We start from the raw sequence: 19,492 nt of genomic DNA on the forward strand, positions 1-19,492 counted from the left end.
AGAAATAGAAAATAGGTAAAAGACAAGTTAACTCAAAAGTTGAAACTTTTCAAGTCAGCTTCAGTGTGTAGCAGTTCTCGTTTGTACCATCGAACTGTTCTTAGGATTAAGTCTCTGTCCATCATCTATAAGAAAATAATCATAGCAATGGCCTATCTTTTATCCTGAGGACAGCTGCCATGCCAGTGAGCCAAGGATAGTGGGGGTGTCCAGCTTGGGGTGCCTTTTACATATTTTAAAATTCCCATTGGCAAATAAATAGCAGGAACACATAGTTGGGACAGGAAAGAAAATGCCTTAGAAAGTATCTTTTCTTGTATGATACAGATTTTAAAGCTATAATGAGCTCTCCTTGAAGGAAGGTTTTTGCCACAGTACATGGTCCTATCACCACATGCAATCAAAAGTAGTTAAAAAAAAAATAACCTTGAATTTGATACCTTGATTTTTTTTCATTGAAAGGGGGAAGGATAAGCTGATCTCTAAGAGATCTAGTGATAAATATTTTTCTTGAAAGGTAAAATGGCATTATTGATCCTGGTCTAGGGGAATAAAGACATTTAAATAATTTTGATTGATTTTAAGATAATAGAAAATTAGAACATCCCTTGAAAGGCTTTTCGGAACTGAGGGTTTCTTTTTTACATTGACACCTGTTGAAAGTAACTAGATAAGAGTCCGAGAGTAAGGACAAAAATAAAATAAAAGCTGATTTCATTTAGCTGAGGTAAATCCTTTTTCCTTTTCATTGCTTGTGTTGTCAGATAGGAAAATGTGTTAAAAAAATTCTGGATTTCATACACAATATACCATTAGCTTCTTGTGTGAAAAACCATTTAAGTTTAGAAAGAACTCTGCTCAGCTTTCTGAAAAAAATGTAAATGCATTCTTCTTCAAGTAGAACGGGGGAATCAGTTAGGCACTGTGAAGAAAGAGCACAATAGCTGTAAATTATCCTCATAAAATTAAAGTGAGGGGACATGGTGAATGCAGCTTGCCAAGTAGTGTCACTAACAGCATCTGTGGAGAATGTCGTGTCTCGATGCTAAATAATTGACGTTGCATTAGAAATTATTGAAAGAAAAATTTGCTGTATTTATCAACTTTTTATAGCTTCACTTCATTGGGATGTGACCTGGAAGGTATCAGCCGAAAATGTGTCCCCCATGTATGTTTCATTGTCTTGTGGAAGTCTTAACCATTGATATGAATAAGTAATGGAATGAAGTATATTTTAATTGGTTTCGACTATCTTCTGAAATACTTAAGACTTGGAAATTGGAGTAGATAACAAAGGGCAAAGGACTAAGTTAAAAATAGATTCATTTTTAGAAAATCTTAAGTATGAATGAAATAAGTGAAACCAAGTGAGGAAATGAAGGCTAACGAGAGACTGAAAAAGTATGAGTGTCATGTGTCATTTGAATTACAACTAGATGTCACCTTTCAGTGCTGTTTCCTATCTCTCAGAAGGAGAACACAGAGGTAGTCTCAGAGCTCAACCTGAGACATATTTATGCCACTGTCTGCATTTTCACTATAGTTCATTATACATATATTTCACTAAATCTAAGGAAGAATAGGATTATTTCAGAACATAAAAGCACAGTCGTAAATCATAAAGTCCACTACCATAGGCAAAATTGTGGAGTACATTATAGACTTTTATCGAATATCTGACCTCATAGTATATAGTAACATAATTTTGGATACACTTTGCAACCTAGAAAATGATCACCATACAAATGCATGACGTAGCATGCTTTAGAAGACATGAAAAGGTCTTTGACTGAGTGACTGGAGAGTCAAATAGAAGTATAATCTCCAGAAAACAAGTGTATTATTTGGAACTTGGAATGAATTCTTCCATAGGAAAAAATATGTAAGGTGAGATTGTACAGAAAATACGTCTGATAACAATTTTTTAACTTTCATGTTAAATATTTGCCTGCCAGTTTTTCTTTCCTGTTATGGCAATATTGCAAAATGAAGTAATGTCAGTGGGATTAAGATATAAATAGCTGGTTTATTAGTTGCTATTTAGAATTTTATTTTTTGAAGTGCAGTACTTTATTCAAGATTCCGTTCAAATTTTTGTTCTGTCCTTACTCTCCATCATAAAAAAAGAACAGGCAGCTTTACTATGTAGACATGCTTTATTTCCTTATTTTTAAAGACAGTAATTTTTATAGAGCAGTTTTAGATTCACAGCAAAATCAGGAGGAAGGTACAGAGATCTCTCCCTTATACCCCCTGTCCCCGCACATGCTTAGCCTCACCCATTATCAGCATCCTCCACCAGAGTGGCACACGTGTTACAGTTGATGAGTCAACATTGACATGTCATTATCACCTGAAGTCTCTAGTTTGCATTAGGGTTCACTCTTGGTGTTGCACATTCTATGGGTTTGGACAAATGTATAATGAATGACATGTATCCATCATTATATTATCATAAAGAGTATTTTCACTACCCTAAAAATCCTCTGTGCTCTATCTTTTCATCCCTTCCCCTCTCCTTTTCTTCATTTTTCTTTTAAAATGTTATATAGCTTTTTAACCAATACTTTAGATTTCTTAGTACTTAGTATCCTACAGGTAGGGTAAAATCCACTGAAATATAATTAAGAGAGCACATATATAACTATGGGAGTAGAATTTGGGGAATGAGTGATGTCTTTTTCTTTGGATCAAAGGAAGAAGAAATATTTTGGACATACAACATATCAACTCGCAGAAAATGGGTGAAAGCGGATGTGTTAATACCAGAAGGACTGAAGACATTTCAGGTATAAAAGGGAAAAACAAGTATTTTTTATCATGAGTTTAATTTTTAGCTTTGTAGTTATGAATTTATCACCCATTGCTTAATTTAAATTAGCATTGAAATTAGGGATGTAGACTTGTATATCTGGGGAGAGCAATTACTTTTCATTGTACCTAGCCCTACTCAGGTCAAATCTTTTTTTTTTTTTTTTTTTTTTTTGGCGGTACTCAGGCCTCTCACTGTTGTGGCCTCTCCCGTTGCGGAGCACAGGCTCCGGACGTGTAGGCTTCTGCACCAGCAGGCAGACTCTCAACCACTGTGCCACCAGGGAAGCCCCAAATTTATTCTTTTAAATGTTCTCTTCTATTGTGTATCTTACTGTCTGCCTGACATTTCCCTTCATGCATTGCAATAACTAATTTTAGTAGTTAAAAAACCAAATGCAGTTATAGCTCTAGTATAAGGAGTGTTAACATTTATTCTTTTCCTTGAATATTAAAGTAAGAGGGCTGTGAAGATGACCAAACAACAAGTTTGCAGTCAGGGACGTTGTCGGTGGTTAAATGGGATGCTTTCGTCAGATCATGGGTTATTTCTCAGGGGCCTCAGTGGATCTAATGTGCCCATCAGTCTTATGTGTGTGGGTCAAGCTGATCAAATAGGAACTTTATTCTTAGTTGTATTTGCTTGCTCTTTAAACAGGCATTTTTCTTAATAATTCTTTAATCTCTGTTATTCGTTTTTGGGTCTTTTTGAAGCGATTGTAAGCTCACAAATTGTTCTTTGTTTTTCCCTGAAGATTATTTTTGAAGGGACTATTTTGAGCCAGAAAGGTTTTATTGGGCTAGACGATCTCTGGGTCTACGCCTGTGCACAGGCCCCATCCAGACAGCTTTGCTCTGCAGATGAATTCACTTGTGCCAGCGGCCAGTGCATCGCCCAAGAATTGGTCTGTGACTCTCAGCAGGACTGTTCTGATGAGAGTGATGAGGATCCAGCGACTTGCTGTAAGTAAATTAACGGTTTACTCACTCATATGCTCACATTCATGACTATGCTTGGATTTAAGAGTCTTTGTCTTGAGCAAGGTACATTTAATTTGTATGAAGTAAGGTGAATGTACATTCTCATTCTGAAGCCATCACTACTATTCCTCGTGGGCGTCTCTATCCTACATCTCTATGATGTTTTGGTGCTTTTTGCTAACACTTGAAATCTCTCCATTTGTTCAACAAATGAATAGTTGTGATTAGTTGTGTGTGTGTGTGTATGTGTGTGTGTGTGTGTGTGTGTGTGTGTGTGTTGATTAAAGAGGAAAATGGATGGGAGAGGGAACCTATTTGTACTCTTCTCTTTGGAGACATATATTATGGATTGCTAACCTTTATTAAATGTAGGGCTTTTTCCATTCTGACCAATCATGTGGGAAGCTGTGGGGAAAGGGGAAAGAGGAGAAGGGCTGCCATGGCCTTCCAGACAACCATGGTGATATAGAAGTCATGTCAGCCATGGTTGGTATTCATGACTAGGCAAAAAAGCCCAACAACTTCATTTCAGACCGTTTATGGAGAGTCTTTGATAGGAGTAATGATGAGAAATTCCATGACTATTCAAACCTAGTTGTATGAGAAAGGAAATATAATGTAATTTACAACCTACGTGATGGTTCTCATATGAGGTACCTTAGCAACTAAGATACTTGTGTCTCTTTAGAAATGAATTAAAACTAAATGCATCCAATTTTTATGTCACAAACAAGAGGGTTTTTTAATTATTAAAAATTTGACATTTATTTTGCTGCAGTGTTTTATTTTAGCGATATAGTTTGTTGAGCAAAAGAAAAGTATGGCAGTAAGATAAATGTCACTTTTTTAATGAAAATGCTTCTGCTGATGGGCAAGTAAGCATTTTATTAACAGCAGTGGACTGGGGTGTAGAAAAGGGAAGATGGGAAAGCAAGCGAGAAATCCTCTGCCTGTTTGTAAGCAGGAATTCAATTAATTCCTCAGACACCTGGTCTTAACCATAGATTGAAGCAAAATAATCTCCTTACCAGTATGATCTCTGTGGGTGTTTTCGGTGCTCTCTTTTTGTTCATTAAATATGAGGACCATTCATTTCCTCCAATGTGAGTGTCACATTCCTCTTAATGCTTCATTTAAATGCTTTTTAACGGGCAATTTGGTTCATTTCTTTTGGAGAAATTCACCTTTCTAATGGTTTGTATTATTCTCAATTCCAATAACTGAAAGTAAATATATTTCTTATCTTTTCAATTCTACATATGGAAACTTAGCTGCTTCTCTCCTTTTTTTCCTCTGGTGAAGGCTTTCCTTTTAATCGGTTTTCTTAATCGAATTCCACCTAGAGTGTTGGTAGATGCTTTAGCATTCAATTTTGGACATATTTTCCCATGTCTCCTCCTTCATTGAAGTTTCATTGATTACTTATCTGGCATTTTCCCCATAGAGTATATCTTGATACCATCCTGCCATTTCCTTTGTGTGAATTCAGGGACAGATGGCTGTGCTTATCAACAGATAGTGTTACTTCTTAGTCTGATAAGTATTCCAAATAATGTAAGCTCATTTGGCCAAAGAAAACCTGTCATGCTTGCTTGAGATCAACCTTATGTAAGGGATATGACCAAAAAAAAAAAGGTAGCCGTGTTACATATTACAAAATATCCATATACTTTGATGTCAGCATGAGTATTTCATGTAAATATTGGTACAATCATTTTTGCTTTGAGGAAATTATTTATATAGTAATTGAATTATTAGAATTGATATAACGTTACACTGTTTTCTGCACTGAAGTGTTTAACATATTGTGCATATATACACATGCATACATATGTTATTACAAATTAAGAGGCTTTCCTTTGAAAGTTAAAGCCACTTTGAAACATTTCCCACATACTTTTAAATTTATATTTTACAAATTTGAATTCGTTATACAAATTTTTCTTAAAAATAGAATTTTAAAGTTCATGAAGCACAAGGAAAGTGCTTTTATATCTTCTTTGTATCCAGTATAGGGTGAATCTCCAGAATGCTGTAGCTCATAGACATAGTTTGAATACACCAGGAGTACTTACCATACTCTGGAGACTCGGTAAATATTAACTCATGAATATTGTCAGTTGGTATCTGTAGTCAGTGTGCTTTTTGCAAAAGGCACATTCACTCAGGTGTTCTTTCTTTACCAAGTTCCTCTTACTTTTATACTGTTTTGACAAATGTAGTTGATTGAGCCTGTAGCCTAGTGCCTTTTCAAAAGCGGTTAATGGTAAAGGGAAAATGGGTTTTGCTAGAGTTTGCTATTATAGCGTTACTTCCTTGACCAGCAGTATCAGCGGCAGCATCTGAGAGTTCCTTTGAAATGCAGAACTTGAGGATATAACCCAGCCTTACAGAATCCGGAGTTTCATTTTAACAATGTCCCAGGTGATTCACCTGCATATTAAAGTTTGAGAACCACTGTGCCTAAAAGACTTCAGAATTGAAGAGATGGCCGAGAGAGAAAACAGGTGGCAATAAAAAAAAAAGTAGTCTTAAGAGGCAAATTGGAGGCCTTTCATGATAGAAACAAAACTCCCAGTACTTCGCTAATCCCTAAGGGCATTATAATTCCAAACAATACATTTTAAAATAGTTTTATTAAGGTATAATTATTGTATGAAAATCGGCACAAAATCAATGTATACAGTTTGATAAGTTTGGACATATGCATACACCTGTGAAACTGTCACCACATCCTTCACCTCCAAAGTTTTCCTTGCCCTCCCCTGCCCTCCCCCCACCCCTTTTGTAGTCAGAACATTTGACGTAAGATTTATTTGCTTAACTAGGTGGGGCTATGCATATGGGTGCCCTGGAGGCCAAGGTGCTGGACAGTTGCATGTACCGGGTTGCGCCCCCCGCTAGGATCCTTACCCCTATCCGCTGGCAGCCAAAGCCAAGGGCGCGGCTGGGCAGGGCCGCTGGCGGCACCCGAGCCGGCGCTACCCTCCCACTTCCTCTGCACAACCTCGTGGTCTTTCCGGGGCTGCGGTGAGCTGAGGGCCGCCGAGTGTTTCCACATCTCCCAGCGGGCAAGGTTCACGGACCACCTGCCGCAGGTGAGGCCCCGCCTCGCCCTGCAGTCAGCAGCCTCGATAGGCCCTTGCAGGTGAACACGCGCCACGACATCTCGGTGCAGCCCTCGCTGGGACGGTGCAGGGGGCTGTGCAGACCCGCGACCCCCTGCCCCTGTGATCCCGGACCTGAGGGTGCGGGTGCAGGCGGCTCGGCCTCCCCCGCAGGGCACCCAGGTTGGGGGCCTCTCCAAGCAGGGCATCCCGGTGCCCCGGGACGCGTGCGCTTCCCGCGCTGTCCCGAGTCCTTGCATCCCGCCGCAATACCTTCCTTGAAGGGGCCGAGAGGGCGAGCGGAACTGGGGGCGCCGGAGGGGGAGGGAGGGCCACCATCTCTGACACCCCGAGGCAGGAGAGGTGTCGCCGAGGAAGGCGCCCCAGTGGCCGTGGTCCCTGGGGGAGGGCGTGGCCCAGGCCACGGTGTGGGTGATCTGGGAGCCGCGGGAGGCCTGGGGAGGCGTTCTGCCAGGAGCCTGAAGCAGCCGCCTCCGGTGGGGAGGCCCCAGACAGCGTGATCTTGACCGAGGCGAGCTGGCCGCTGCGGGAACAGGTGGTGGCTAGAGCCGGGAGCCAGCGAGGAGCGTGGCGGGCGTTTCCAGTTCTTAGAGCAGGAAGAAGGCTGTGATTACTGCAAGGATGGGAAAGTGGAGGTGCGAGGTGTGAACCCCGCGCTCACGAGGTTTACTTCAAGCAGTTTTGTAGGACTTGTCCGAAGTCATCTAACCCTTACCGAGTGGAGGATGTCACCTGTCAAAGTTCTAAACAGTCTAGACGCGCTTGTCCAGTAAAACTTTGCCAATTCCACCCTAAAAGGCTCCATCCTCACGATTGGTGCAGGAGATGCGCAGGAAACGCCTGTCCTTCAGCTTCAAATACATCGTTCACATGAACATAAAAAAGGCCCTGATGACCCGGTGTTAGTGGCAGACAAGTGAGCTTTTTTTTCATGCTCCTCCTTTCTGCTTCTCCCTTCTCAAAATACTTCACAAAAGGCTGTCTTTTTGACAAGCATTAAGTATTGCAAAAGTATTTTAAAAGCATTAAGTATTGCAAAACAATTGACAAAAGTGCATAATACAGTATTGTTGACTATAGACATTTCCTTGCATAACTGAAACTTTATACCAACTGAATAACATGAGCGTAAGTATTTTAGGTACCTCATATAAGTGGAATCATTATGCTAAGTGAAATAAGCTAGTCACAGAAGGACAAATACTGCATGATTCCAAACAATAGATTTTTGATCGTTATTAACATGATCCTGTATAAAATAGGGACATTTAAGAATAAAATAAATATGCAATATAGTTTTAAAACATTTCTAATATAACATGTGCCAGACATATCTAAATGTATACACTGACTAGCTGAACAACTTACAAAGAAAATATACCCAATGCTTACATGTAGACACACGCTGCAAGGTGGCTGACCCTTGAAGACATGCTAAGTGAAATAAGCAAGTCACAATAGGACAAACATTGTATAATTCTTCTTACCTAGAGGAATCAAATTCATAGAAATGGGAAGCAGAATGGTGGTTGCCGGGGTGAGGGGAAGAGAAAAATGGGGGTAAGTGTTTAATGGGTATGGAGTTTGGATTTGGGAGGATGGAAAAGTTCTGGAGATTCATGATGGTGTTGGGTGTACAGCAGTGTGAAGGTGCTTAGTGCCACTCAACTGTACACTTAAAAATGGTTAAAAAGGTAATTTTATATTAAGTATATTTTATCACAGTAAAATTTTGAATATATATATATATATATATATATATATCTAATTTTCAATCATAACATACAGAAAAAGACTGTATGTTCCAAAAAGGATGGCAGGATTGACAGATGTGTGTTTAAATCAAAACCGTTTGGACAATTCCATGGGGAAAAAAGCTTTTAATTGAATAAATAGGAGTTGTTAGAGCATTTAACCTGCTAATATAAATTGTTACACTTCAAAGGAGAAGTTCGTACAATATTCAAGTGAAAGAAGCTTAAACCAAGAATCCAGTGCAATGCATTTAATCTTTACCATGATACTGTCTCTGGATGTCTTCCATATTTTGAAAAATAAATATTGAATACTAACAATACTTCCTGAGGGTAAGGGAAATACATGTATATTTAGTGGAGAAAAGATCCTTGTAGGTTCTCAATAAATATTAACAAAATGTTTATATATTATAATCATATTAAAGCCTAATATACGCTTATTGAATGGAGCATTCCCGTGCAAACTTTTTTCTTACGTAATAGAGAACTGATTTACTTCCAAACTGGAGAGTTCATAAATATTTTAATTTTCACGATCCAGAATTTTCCTCAGCCGCCACAATGAAATTCTTTTTCTTCTGCTAATATGCTTCAGTGGTTAAATATGCAAGACAAAGCATTGTCATAATTTAAAAATATTACTCTAACTGATGAACTCAGTGAAATTTCACTAAAATTATGAACTGTGGCATATCTCATCTTCTGATTAGAGATGGTGAAATGTGTTTTGTAGTCACAGAAATTTAAGTAAAAGCAACCACATAATCAAAATCACTGTTTGTAATGAATACATTTTGTTTATATGAATACATGATTTTTTAGATTTTGTAAACATTTAACGTTTAACACATGTGGTTTCATAAGACATTTAGTAGCTGCCAGAATGTGTTTGGCCTTCCTGGTTTTCTTCAGATATTTATAACTTCACCTTAAATATTTTGAATTATGTAGGGGATATATTAATGGAAGAACTTCAACTTTGGTTTGAAGCTTGACTTGTATTTTATAGTGCAGTTAAGTTCTAGAATATTTAGCTTTAAAACAAGTCCTTTGAAGTGTATTGGAACGAATGTCTTTGGTAAAAACACCTGAGAAGTTCACCAAGATTTTTACAGAGGTGATTGCACCATTGTGCTTTCATATATCTTTATAGTGATGGATTTTAAAAATTAATTTTCATTTTTCAAAGGACAGTGGTGTTTAGTGTTCTGTGGACAGTGCAGTGATTGACATTTTAACTGATAAAACGTGCAGATAATGAAAGAAATGGTTTGAACTTTTCTCCTAAAGCCAAATTTCAACATTTATTCAATCCAAAGTTACTTCGTCTTGAAATCTTCTTTACATTTTTGCAGTTGAGTGACACAGGCACAGATGTGAAGAGTCTGCGGAAGGGTTTGGTGATGCTTGGGTGACTTTCCATTTCCACACTCACTGGTCTTATAGCTATTTCACACCATTGCATATAACAATAAGATTGTTATCTGCATGGACTTGCTTCCTTTGTGAATTAATATATAATTTATTGCCCCAATAGGGCAGTATTGAATTTATTGCCCAAACAGAGTCATTTGAGAGGAAAGGGGAGAGGTATTATTATCCTTGGACAACAGGTGTAAACTGGGACAATCCTGGGCCAACCCAGATGGAAGATTTTCTATTCCAAGGATGTGTGCGTTTAGGAATTGAGTGTACCCGTGGTGGGGGAGGCGGAAGGATTCCTTGACCAAGTTCACGACCAAGAATTTGCAACTTGTAAGCACATTTCACGGGTCAAGTATATATTTCAAATCTTGTCTATTTCTGCATTCTACCAACTGACTTAGAAGAGCTGGGAGGTGGCTTAGCAGGTGGCAAAGTTCACAGAGGACCAAAGAATAGACCAGAGGATTTTCTGGGTGCCCAGGAAGACAGTCACAGCTAGGTCACAGGTTCTTAAGACTGTCACAAAACAGAAGAGGCTCTCCTTGGAGCATTAACTTTTTATCAATAACAGTAGCTTATCAACTCTGTAGCCAGAGCTGTGAAAAGAAACATCCAGAAGCAATAGATTTCCAGCCAAGTACTATGTGGGTGAACAGCATCTCCTTGTCATGTTGATTCACCATGAGGGGATGTGCAACATTTTTTCATGATTACATGATAGTTAATTTACTTGTTTTTATTTTGGGGGAAATATATTTAAGGGGAAAATAATATTTGCTTGTAAAGAAAAATACCTTTCATTATATATCCATTATAGGACTGTCGAAACAAGCATAGCTCTAAGATCTATACGTTGAATTTACACGTAGAGAAAATTTAAGTGGCCCTGTCACTTACAAAGTGCACTTCAGTGTCTTAAGAGTTGACACGTTAGTGATGAAATATCTGGTCGTGAAACCAGGCCTCCGTTTTTATAGAAATTTGAAAATCCTTTGATTATTAAGATATAGTGGGCTTATTCAATATTGCTTATAAAATTGCTCACATTATTTAAAACTGAAAATAATGGTTAAGAGCAAGCATACAGTGAAGCAGTCTTTTAAATTTTGAGACAGAGTCCCAGGTGCAGGGAGGCTTCAAAGTATAAGCTTTGGTGTCAAACAGCTCAAAGCCTGGACATTCCATTTACTAAAACTTACCATAGGTGAGTTGCTTAGTGCTAAAATTTCAAAAAGAAAATCTTTCGGGGATAATTATGCTTGCTGTGTAGGGTATTTGTGAAAACAAATGGCAATATATGCAAAATACTGGACACATACTTGGAGCTCAGTGAGAACACATCTATTATTACTTTTATTAAAGATAATAGAATTGTGATGTTAGGGAGCCTGTCAAAACTTTAGGTGTTTTCTGACCAAGAATTATTTTGTCCTCCCATCTGTTATGAAAATGTGTCTGCATAAAGAGAAATACCTGGAAATACGTTTTAAATTAATTGTATTAGTTTATCCCCCAAACTAAGATAGGCTGATACTATGATTCTTATTTCAGGAAAAGAAAATTTAAACACATAAAAGCTAATTTCTTGAAAGCACAAATCAAGTTGTTAGAACTTCTGGTGTATGGCCCAGTCCGCTGAAACTTGTTTTTTCCTCACTAATTTGGTGAAAAAGCTAGGAAAGGGGCTTAGGAAGCTTACCCCAAATCCCGACTTTCTCTAGAAGTCGTGCTTTGTGATAAATGTAGGAACTTAAGTATTTTTCAACTTTTTAGTTGTGTATTAAGAAGGGGAAACAAAGCAAAGTTCAAAATATCTAATTTACCTGCAATGCAAAGTGGCTAGGGATTGTTTTTTTTTTTTTTGAGAAGCTGTTAAAGTAGCATAATAGAATGAATTCTAAGGTGCCGACCTCAAGCTCTTCAGGTGTCTAGAATTAATTTAAATACCATCCTTTCAAATTTTTTTTAACCATCTCGGCAGGTGAATCTTTTTCATCTTGGCAGATGAATTGGTTACTCTCTGAAAAGCTGTAGAGTTTCACCCTGTCTCATTAAATGCAGTGGAGATGGCCAACCAGGGTGGAATGTGCCAGGCTTGGAAACAGAAGAGTTATAGAGGGGCAATGATGCCTCACACAGCACGTGGAACACTTTGTGAGGTTGGAAAAAGTAAAACTATTCTGACGATCGGGAAACATTCTTTACGAAGTGGAGCGACAGTTCTGACTGCCTAAGTTGATTGGCTAACATAGAGCCAGTGTTTCCCTGCTCGCTCCCCCTTCATTCCTCCTTACCAGTTTTCTTTTTGTGCGTAACAGCAAATCATCTCAGGTGTGGCTTTGAGTCTGGTTTCTGTGGCTGGGAGCCATTTCTCACAGAAGAAGATTCACACTGGGAATTCGTGAAAAGGTTGACGAGTGTAGACCACCATCTTCCTGATGCTGAGAACACAACAAACACAAATCATGGTAGGACATTCTCCTCTTTTTTTTTTCCTTCCCTCCCAAAATTGTTGTCTTTCTTTCCTGTTGTGAATGATGATACTATGTGTTTTCACTTCTATCTATAGACTTTATAAATGGAACTCTGGTTTGTCTTGCTTTAAATTGTCCTGATCAACTTAATAAGTTGTGCTTAATTGAGTTTCCTGAAAGGAGCATTGTTTTAATAACAAAACTTTTTGTTACACTTTTTAAAAGGTTGGATTGAAGGCATGAAGAGGGGAAAAGTCTTCTGGTAATTTTCTCTAGTTGTCATGAATCATGTACAGTAGGGCTGTCTTCTTTTTAGAGCAATCCAAATTTCATAAAACAGAAAGAAAAATAGTTTAATCCTTTTTCTAAGAACAGAGAGTTAGCACTGTCTTTAAAATAAATCTACAAATACTTGAATGCAATGTAATCACTCTTATGGCTTCTTTGTAGTAAACAATCTTACTTCTTCCGCATAGATACTTTTAATCAGCAGTACAATTTTTACATGTCCCCTGCAAATAGAGCAACCATAACTGCATACGGCATTCCAATAAGGGTTTGTGAAGCTCCAAGGAAAACACAAGGTTTTGTTCTATTTCTGTTTTGTTTGGATAACATTACAAAGGTACATTAGTATCATATGAACTTTATAATAAGGCAACTGTACTGTAGAGCCTCTTTAAGCTTGTATAACCCCACTGGACATTATTATATTTGTTTCTCCTTTGAGATTTCCAAAGAAGTATGTGAAAACTAACAGTATTGACTGTGTCTTCAGCCACTGGAAATTGGGGTTAGTTGGGGAGGATGTTAGGGGATGGAAGGGAGACTTTGGCTATCCATCCGTTATCTAAAACTATAAATGCAGCTTATTATTTAACAGTGGAGTGAGATCTTAATTGTTGCTTTTGTGCCAATGAGTCTCATTTTTCCCTTAAGATTCTGTGACAGATTGGATTAAATTTAAAGTTTATGATAGGAAGGAGACTGTTAATTATTAGAACTATATGTATTAATAGTACATTTCCTCCAAGCTCATATAATGATTTTTTTTCCCTTTCTCAAACCAGTTATTGAGTATATATCACATTACTAGAGTTGGGTGTAAACAGATGGAAGGATATTTGGGTTGTTTCTAAATTTTGGTGATTATGAATATTCTATAAAATTTGCCTACAGGTTTTGTCTGGATATAAGTTTTCATTTAACTTGAGCACTCTTTCCAATTCCTATGTATAATTAACGTTTCCACTCTGGTTAGTGAAAAGACCCTACTATTTCTGGCCCTTTGTGACTTTGAGGCAATGCTTCAACTGCCCCTTTTAGAAGGTTTTCCTCCATCCTCAGGTGGTTTCCTTATATCCATGCCCTGGTCAGTACTCAGGTGGAAATTTGAGGGGAGCTCTCCGGAGATCTCTGGAGCTCTCTCTCTTTGCAGCTCTCCCCTCCTGGAACTGTGCTTTATGAACTGTAGCCACTTGAGTCTCCCCGGGGTGCCATCTTTTCAACTTGAGGAGACGACCACACTCCTCCTGGCTTCCCCTCCCTGAATGGCAGCTGGAAACGCGGTTTAGGCAGTAAGCTGGGGAAATTGTATGGCTTAGTTCATTTGTTTCCCCTCTCAGAGATCATTATCCTGTGGTTCTACATTCCCATTGCCCTACATTTGAAAACTATTATTTAGTATATATTGTTTTGATTTCTTTGCTACTGTTAGACAGAAGGCTAAATCTGGTCCCTGATACCCAACCTTGCCTGGAAACAGAAAAAGCCTAATTCTTTTTGTTTTTTTGCTTTATTCCTTTGGTCTGGATATGCCATAATATATCTAGCCATACTCGTATTGAGTGACAATATGATGACAATGCTGCAAAATCCGTACTTTTATGCATTTTCTTATATGGGGAGCTTTTATTCTATGCAGTAAAGGACTAAAAGTGAGACTCCTATATTTTTACCAAAAGATATGTACTTTCCCATCAAATTTTAATACTTAAAATTCCAGCAGCAAAAAGGAGTGCTTTTTTCTATTTGCCTACCATCAATAGACATTATATTCTTTTAATTTTTAAAAAACTTATGGGTATAAAATGATTTTTTGTGTGTAACCTTGATTTGTCTTTCACTGAAAAATGATTTTTCAAATGTTCCTAAGTTTTCAATTTATTTAGATCTTTAATTTTCCTAAATATTTGAAGCTTTCAGTGCATAGATTTAAAAAATATTTTGCTAATATTTTCTTAGGTTTTTAATATTTTTGCAGCTACTGTGTCACATTTTAAAAACTTAATTTTTTTGGTTGCTGTATATATAAGTACAATTATATTTTTAAGTACTGACCTTGTATTCAATGACCTTGTTAATTTTTTTATTTTTACTTTTTTTTGCGGTATGCGGGCCTCTCACTGTTGTGGCCTCTCCCGTTGCGGAGCACAGGCTCCGGACGCGCAGGCTCAGCGGCCATGGCTCACGGGCCCAGCTGCTCCGCGGCATGTGGGATCTTCCCGGACCGGGGCACGAACCCGTGTCCCCCGCATCGGCAGGCGGACTCTCAACCACTGCGCCACCAGGGAAGCCCAACTTTTTTTTTATTACAGTTAAGAATTTATAAATGTTTCAAATTTTCTGGGTTCATAATTACTTTGTCTTCAAATAATGACAATTTTACTTCCTTCTTTCTAAATCTTAAGCCTTCTGTTTTCTTTTTGGTTTTATAGCCCTAGATAGGACTTCTGGAAAAATGTTAAATAGAGCTTGTGATAGCTGCTGTACTTGTCTTGTTCCTATTTAGGGGAAAAGCTGTCAGTAATTCAGCCTTGAATGCTATAGTTCCTAAAAGGTGGTTTTGTTTCAGATAAAGATGTTTCCAAGCATAGCACAAGGAGATCAGCTCAGTGCTTTGTGTCCACCTAGAGGGGTGGGATAGGGAGGCTGGGAGGGAGACACAAGAGGGAGGAGATATGGGCATATATGTATATGTATAGCTGATTCACTTTGTTATACAGCAGAAACTAACACACCATTGTAAAGCAATTATACTCCAATAAAGATGCTAAAAGAAAAATAAAAGATGTTTCCTTCTAGTCATAGTCTGTTAAGTTTATATATATATATATATACACACACACACACACACACACACACACACACATATATGTAAGCATGTTAAAACTTTTCACGTGCTTTTTTCAGCATATGTTGTGATAATCATATGATCGTGATGTTATCCTTTTTGTTTCTAATAAAATGAATGATTTTTCAAATATTAAACCATTCTTGCATTCCTGATCCAAACCTCCTTTCATTGGTTTTATTTATGATTTCTTTCTTCCTTCTTAATGGTAATATTTGTGATTTTTTTACCTAAATTCATTATAAAGTCATTATAAATGTTCTCGCAGCATGTAAGGAATCCCTTCCGGGCAATTGTATTAAGGGGGTGCATCCTTTGCAAAAGGTGAGGTTGAGGCTGGCCTGGAAAGCTTAACGTGGGGAGACTGACACCTACATTCTTTTTTTTTAAACTTTTGAACTTTATTTAATTTATTTTTATATACAGCAGGTTCTTATTAGTCATCAATTTTATACATATCAGTATATGTATCAATTTTATACATATCAATTTTATACATATCAGTATACATGTCAATCCCAATCGCCCAATTCATCACACCACCATCCCCACCCACCGTGGCTTTCCCGCCTTGGTGTCCATACGTTTGTTCTCTACATCTGTGTCTCAAATTCTGCCCTGCCAACCGGTTCATCTGTACCATTTTTCTAGGTTCCACATACATGCGTTAATATACAATATTTGTTTTTCTCTTTCTGACTTACTTCACTCTGTATGACAGTCTCTAGATCCATCCACGTCTCAACAAATGACCCAATTTCGTTCCTTTTTATGGCTGAGTAATATTCCATTGTATATATGTACCACATCTTCTTTATCCATTCGTCTGTCGATGGGCATTTAGGTTGCTTTCATGACCTGGCTATTGCAAATAGTGCTGCAGTGAATATTGGGGTGCATGCATCTTTTTGAATTACGGTTTTCTGTGGGTATATGCCCAGTAGTGGGATTGCTGGATCATATGATAATTCTATTTTTAGTTTTTTAAGGAACCTCCATACTGTTCTCCATAGTGGCTGTATCAATTTACATTCCCACCAACAGTGCAAGAGGGTTCCCTTTTCTTCACACCCTCTGCAGCATTTGTTGTTTGTAGATTTTCTGATGATGCCCATTCTAACTGGTATGAGGTGATATACCTTATTGTAGTATTGATTTGCATTTCTCTAATAATTAGTGATGTTGAGCAGCTTTTCGTGTGCTTTTTGGCCATCCGTATGTCTTCTTTGGAGAAATGTCTATTTAGGTCTTCTGCCCATTTTTGGATTGGGTTGTTTGTTTCTTTAATATTGAGCTGCATGAGCTGTTTATATATTTTGCAGATTAATCCTTTGTCCGTTGATTTGTTTGCAAATATTTTCTCCCATTCTGAGGATTGTCTTTTCATCTTGTTTATGGTTTCCTTTGCTGTGCAAACGCTTTGCAGTTTCATTAGGTCCCATTTGTTTATTTTTGTTTTTATTTCCATTACTCAAGGAGATGGATCAAAAACAATCTTGTTGTGATTTATGTCAAAGAGTGTTCTTCCTGTGTTTTCTCCTAAGAGTTTTATAGTGTCTGGTCTCACACTTAGGTCTCGAATCCATTTTGAGTTTATTTTTGTGTATGGTGTTAGGAAGTGTTCTAATTTCACTTTTTTAAATGTAGCTGTCCAGTTTTCCCAGCACTACTTATTGAAGAGACTGTTTTTTCTCCATTGTATATCCTTGCCTCCTTTGTCATAGATTAGTTGACCATAGGTGCGTGGGGTTTATCTCTGGGCTTTCTATCTTGTTCCATTGATCTGTGTTTCTCTTTTTGTGCAAGTACCATATTGTCTTGATTACTGTAGCTTTGTAGTATAGTCTGAAGTCAGGGAGTCTGATTCCTCCCACTCCGTTTTTTTCCCTCAAGACTGCTTTGGCTATTCGGGATCTTTTGTGGCTCCATACAAATTTTGAGATGATTTGTTCTAGTTCCATAAAAAAATGCCATTGGTTATTTGATAGGGATCGCACTGAATCTGTAAATTGCTTTGGGTAGTATAGTCATTTTCACAATATTGATTCTTCCAGTCCAAGAACATGGTATATCTCTCCATCTGTTGGTATCATCTTTAATTTTTTTCATCAGTGTCTTACAGTTTTCTGCATACAGGTCTTTTGTCTCCCTAGGTAGGTTTATTCCTAGGTATTTTATTGTTTTTGTTGCAATGGTAAATGGACGTGTTTCCTTAGTTTCTCTTTCAGATTTTTCATCATTAGTGTATAGGAATGCAAGAGATTTCTATGCATTAATTTTGTATCCTGCAACTTTACCAAATACATTGATTAGCTCTAGTAGTTTTCTGGTGGCATTTTTAGGATTCTCTATGGTATCATGTCATCTGCAAACAGTGAAGGTTTTACTTCTTCCTTTCCAATTTGTATTCCTTTTATTTCTTTTTCTTCTCTGATTGCCATGGCTAGGACTTCCAAAACTATGTCGAATAATAGTGGTGAGCGTGAACTTCCTTGTCTTGTTCCTGATCTTAGAGGAAATGCTTTCAGTTTTTCACCACTGAGAATGATGTTTGCTGTGGGTTTGTCATATATGGCCTCTATTATATTGAGGTAGGTTCCCTCTGTGCCCACTTTCTGGAGAGTTTTTATCAGAAATGGGTGTTGAATTTTGTCAAAGGCTTTTGCCGCATCTATTGAGATGATCATATGGTTTTCGTTCTTCAGTTTGTTAATATGGTGTATCACATTGATTGATATGCATATATTGAAGAATCCTTGCATCCCTGGGATAAATCCCACTTCATCATGATGTATGATCCTTTTAATGTGTTGTTGGATTCTGTTTGCTAGTATTTTGTTGAGGATTTTAACATCTATATTCATCAGTGATATTGGTCTGTAATTTTCTTTTTTTGTAGTATCTTTGTCTGGTTTTGGTATCAGGGTAATGGTGGCCTCATAGAATGAGTTTGGGAGTGTTCCTTCCTCTTCAATTTTTTGGAAGAGTTTGAGAAGGATGGGTGTTAGCTCTTCTCTAAATAGAATTCACCTGTGAAGATCTGGTCCTGGACTTTTGTTTGTTTCAAGATTTTTAATCGCAGTTTCAATTTCATTACTTGTGATTTGTTCATATTTTCTGGTTCTTCCAGGTTCAGTCTTGGAAGGTTATACCTTTCTAAGAATTTGTCCATTTCTTCCAGGTTGTCCATTTTATTGGCATAGAGTTGCTTGTAGTAGTCTCTTAGGATGCTTTGTATTTCTGCGGTGTCTGTTGTAACTTCTCCGTTTTCATTTGTAATTTTATTGATTTTAGTCCTCTTCCTCTTTTTCTTGATGAGTCTGGCTAATGATTTATCAATTTTGTTTATCTTCTCAAAGAACCAGCTTTTAGTTTTATTGATCTCTGCTATTATTTTCTTTGTTTCTATTTCATTTATTTCTGCTCTGATCTTGATGATTTCTTTCCTTCTGCTAACTTTGGGTTTTGTTTTTTCTTCTTTCTCCAGTTCCTTTAGGTGTAAGGTTAGATTGTTTATTTGAGATTTTTCTTGTTTCTTGAGGTAGGCTTGTATAGCTATAAACTTCTCTCTTAGAACTGCTTTTGCTGCATCCCATAGGTTTTGGATCATTGTGTTTTCACTGTCATTTGTCTCTAGGTATTTTTTGATTTCCTCCTCGATTTCTTCAGTGTTCTCTTGGTTATTTCGTAACGTATTCTGTAGCCTCCATGTGTTTGTGTTTTTTTTATGTTTTTTTCCCTGTAATTCATTTCTGATCTCATAGTGTTGTGGTCAGAAAAGAT

General features: G+C 37.6%; 1 protein-coding gene across 1 annotated transcript in view; it reads left to right on the top strand.

Moving 5' to 3' along the window:
* Positions 1 to 19,492, top strand: part of MALRD1 (MAM and LDL receptor class A domain containing 1) — a gene marked incomplete at both ends in the record, with an annotated part of 584,975 nt that overhangs the window by 64,577 nt on the left and 500,906 nt on the right. Inside the window, 3 exons of the mRNA XM_082854883.1 lie at positions 2,697 to 2,789; positions 3,567 to 3,774; positions 12,421 to 12,570. Of these exons, the coding sequence (XP_082711009.1) occupies positions 2,697 to 2,789; positions 3,567 to 3,774; positions 12,421 to 12,570 (451 nt within the window). The remainder of the gene's footprint in view (positions 1 to 2,696; positions 2,790 to 3,566; positions 3,775 to 12,420; positions 12,571 to 19,492) is intronic.

This window comes from Leucopleurus acutus (assembly GCF_964270905.1).
Source record: "Leucopleurus acutus genome assembly, chromosome: 1".
In the NCBI taxonomy this organism is placed as follows: Eukaryota; Metazoa; Chordata; class Mammalia; order Artiodactyla; family Delphinidae; genus Leucopleurus; species Leucopleurus acutus.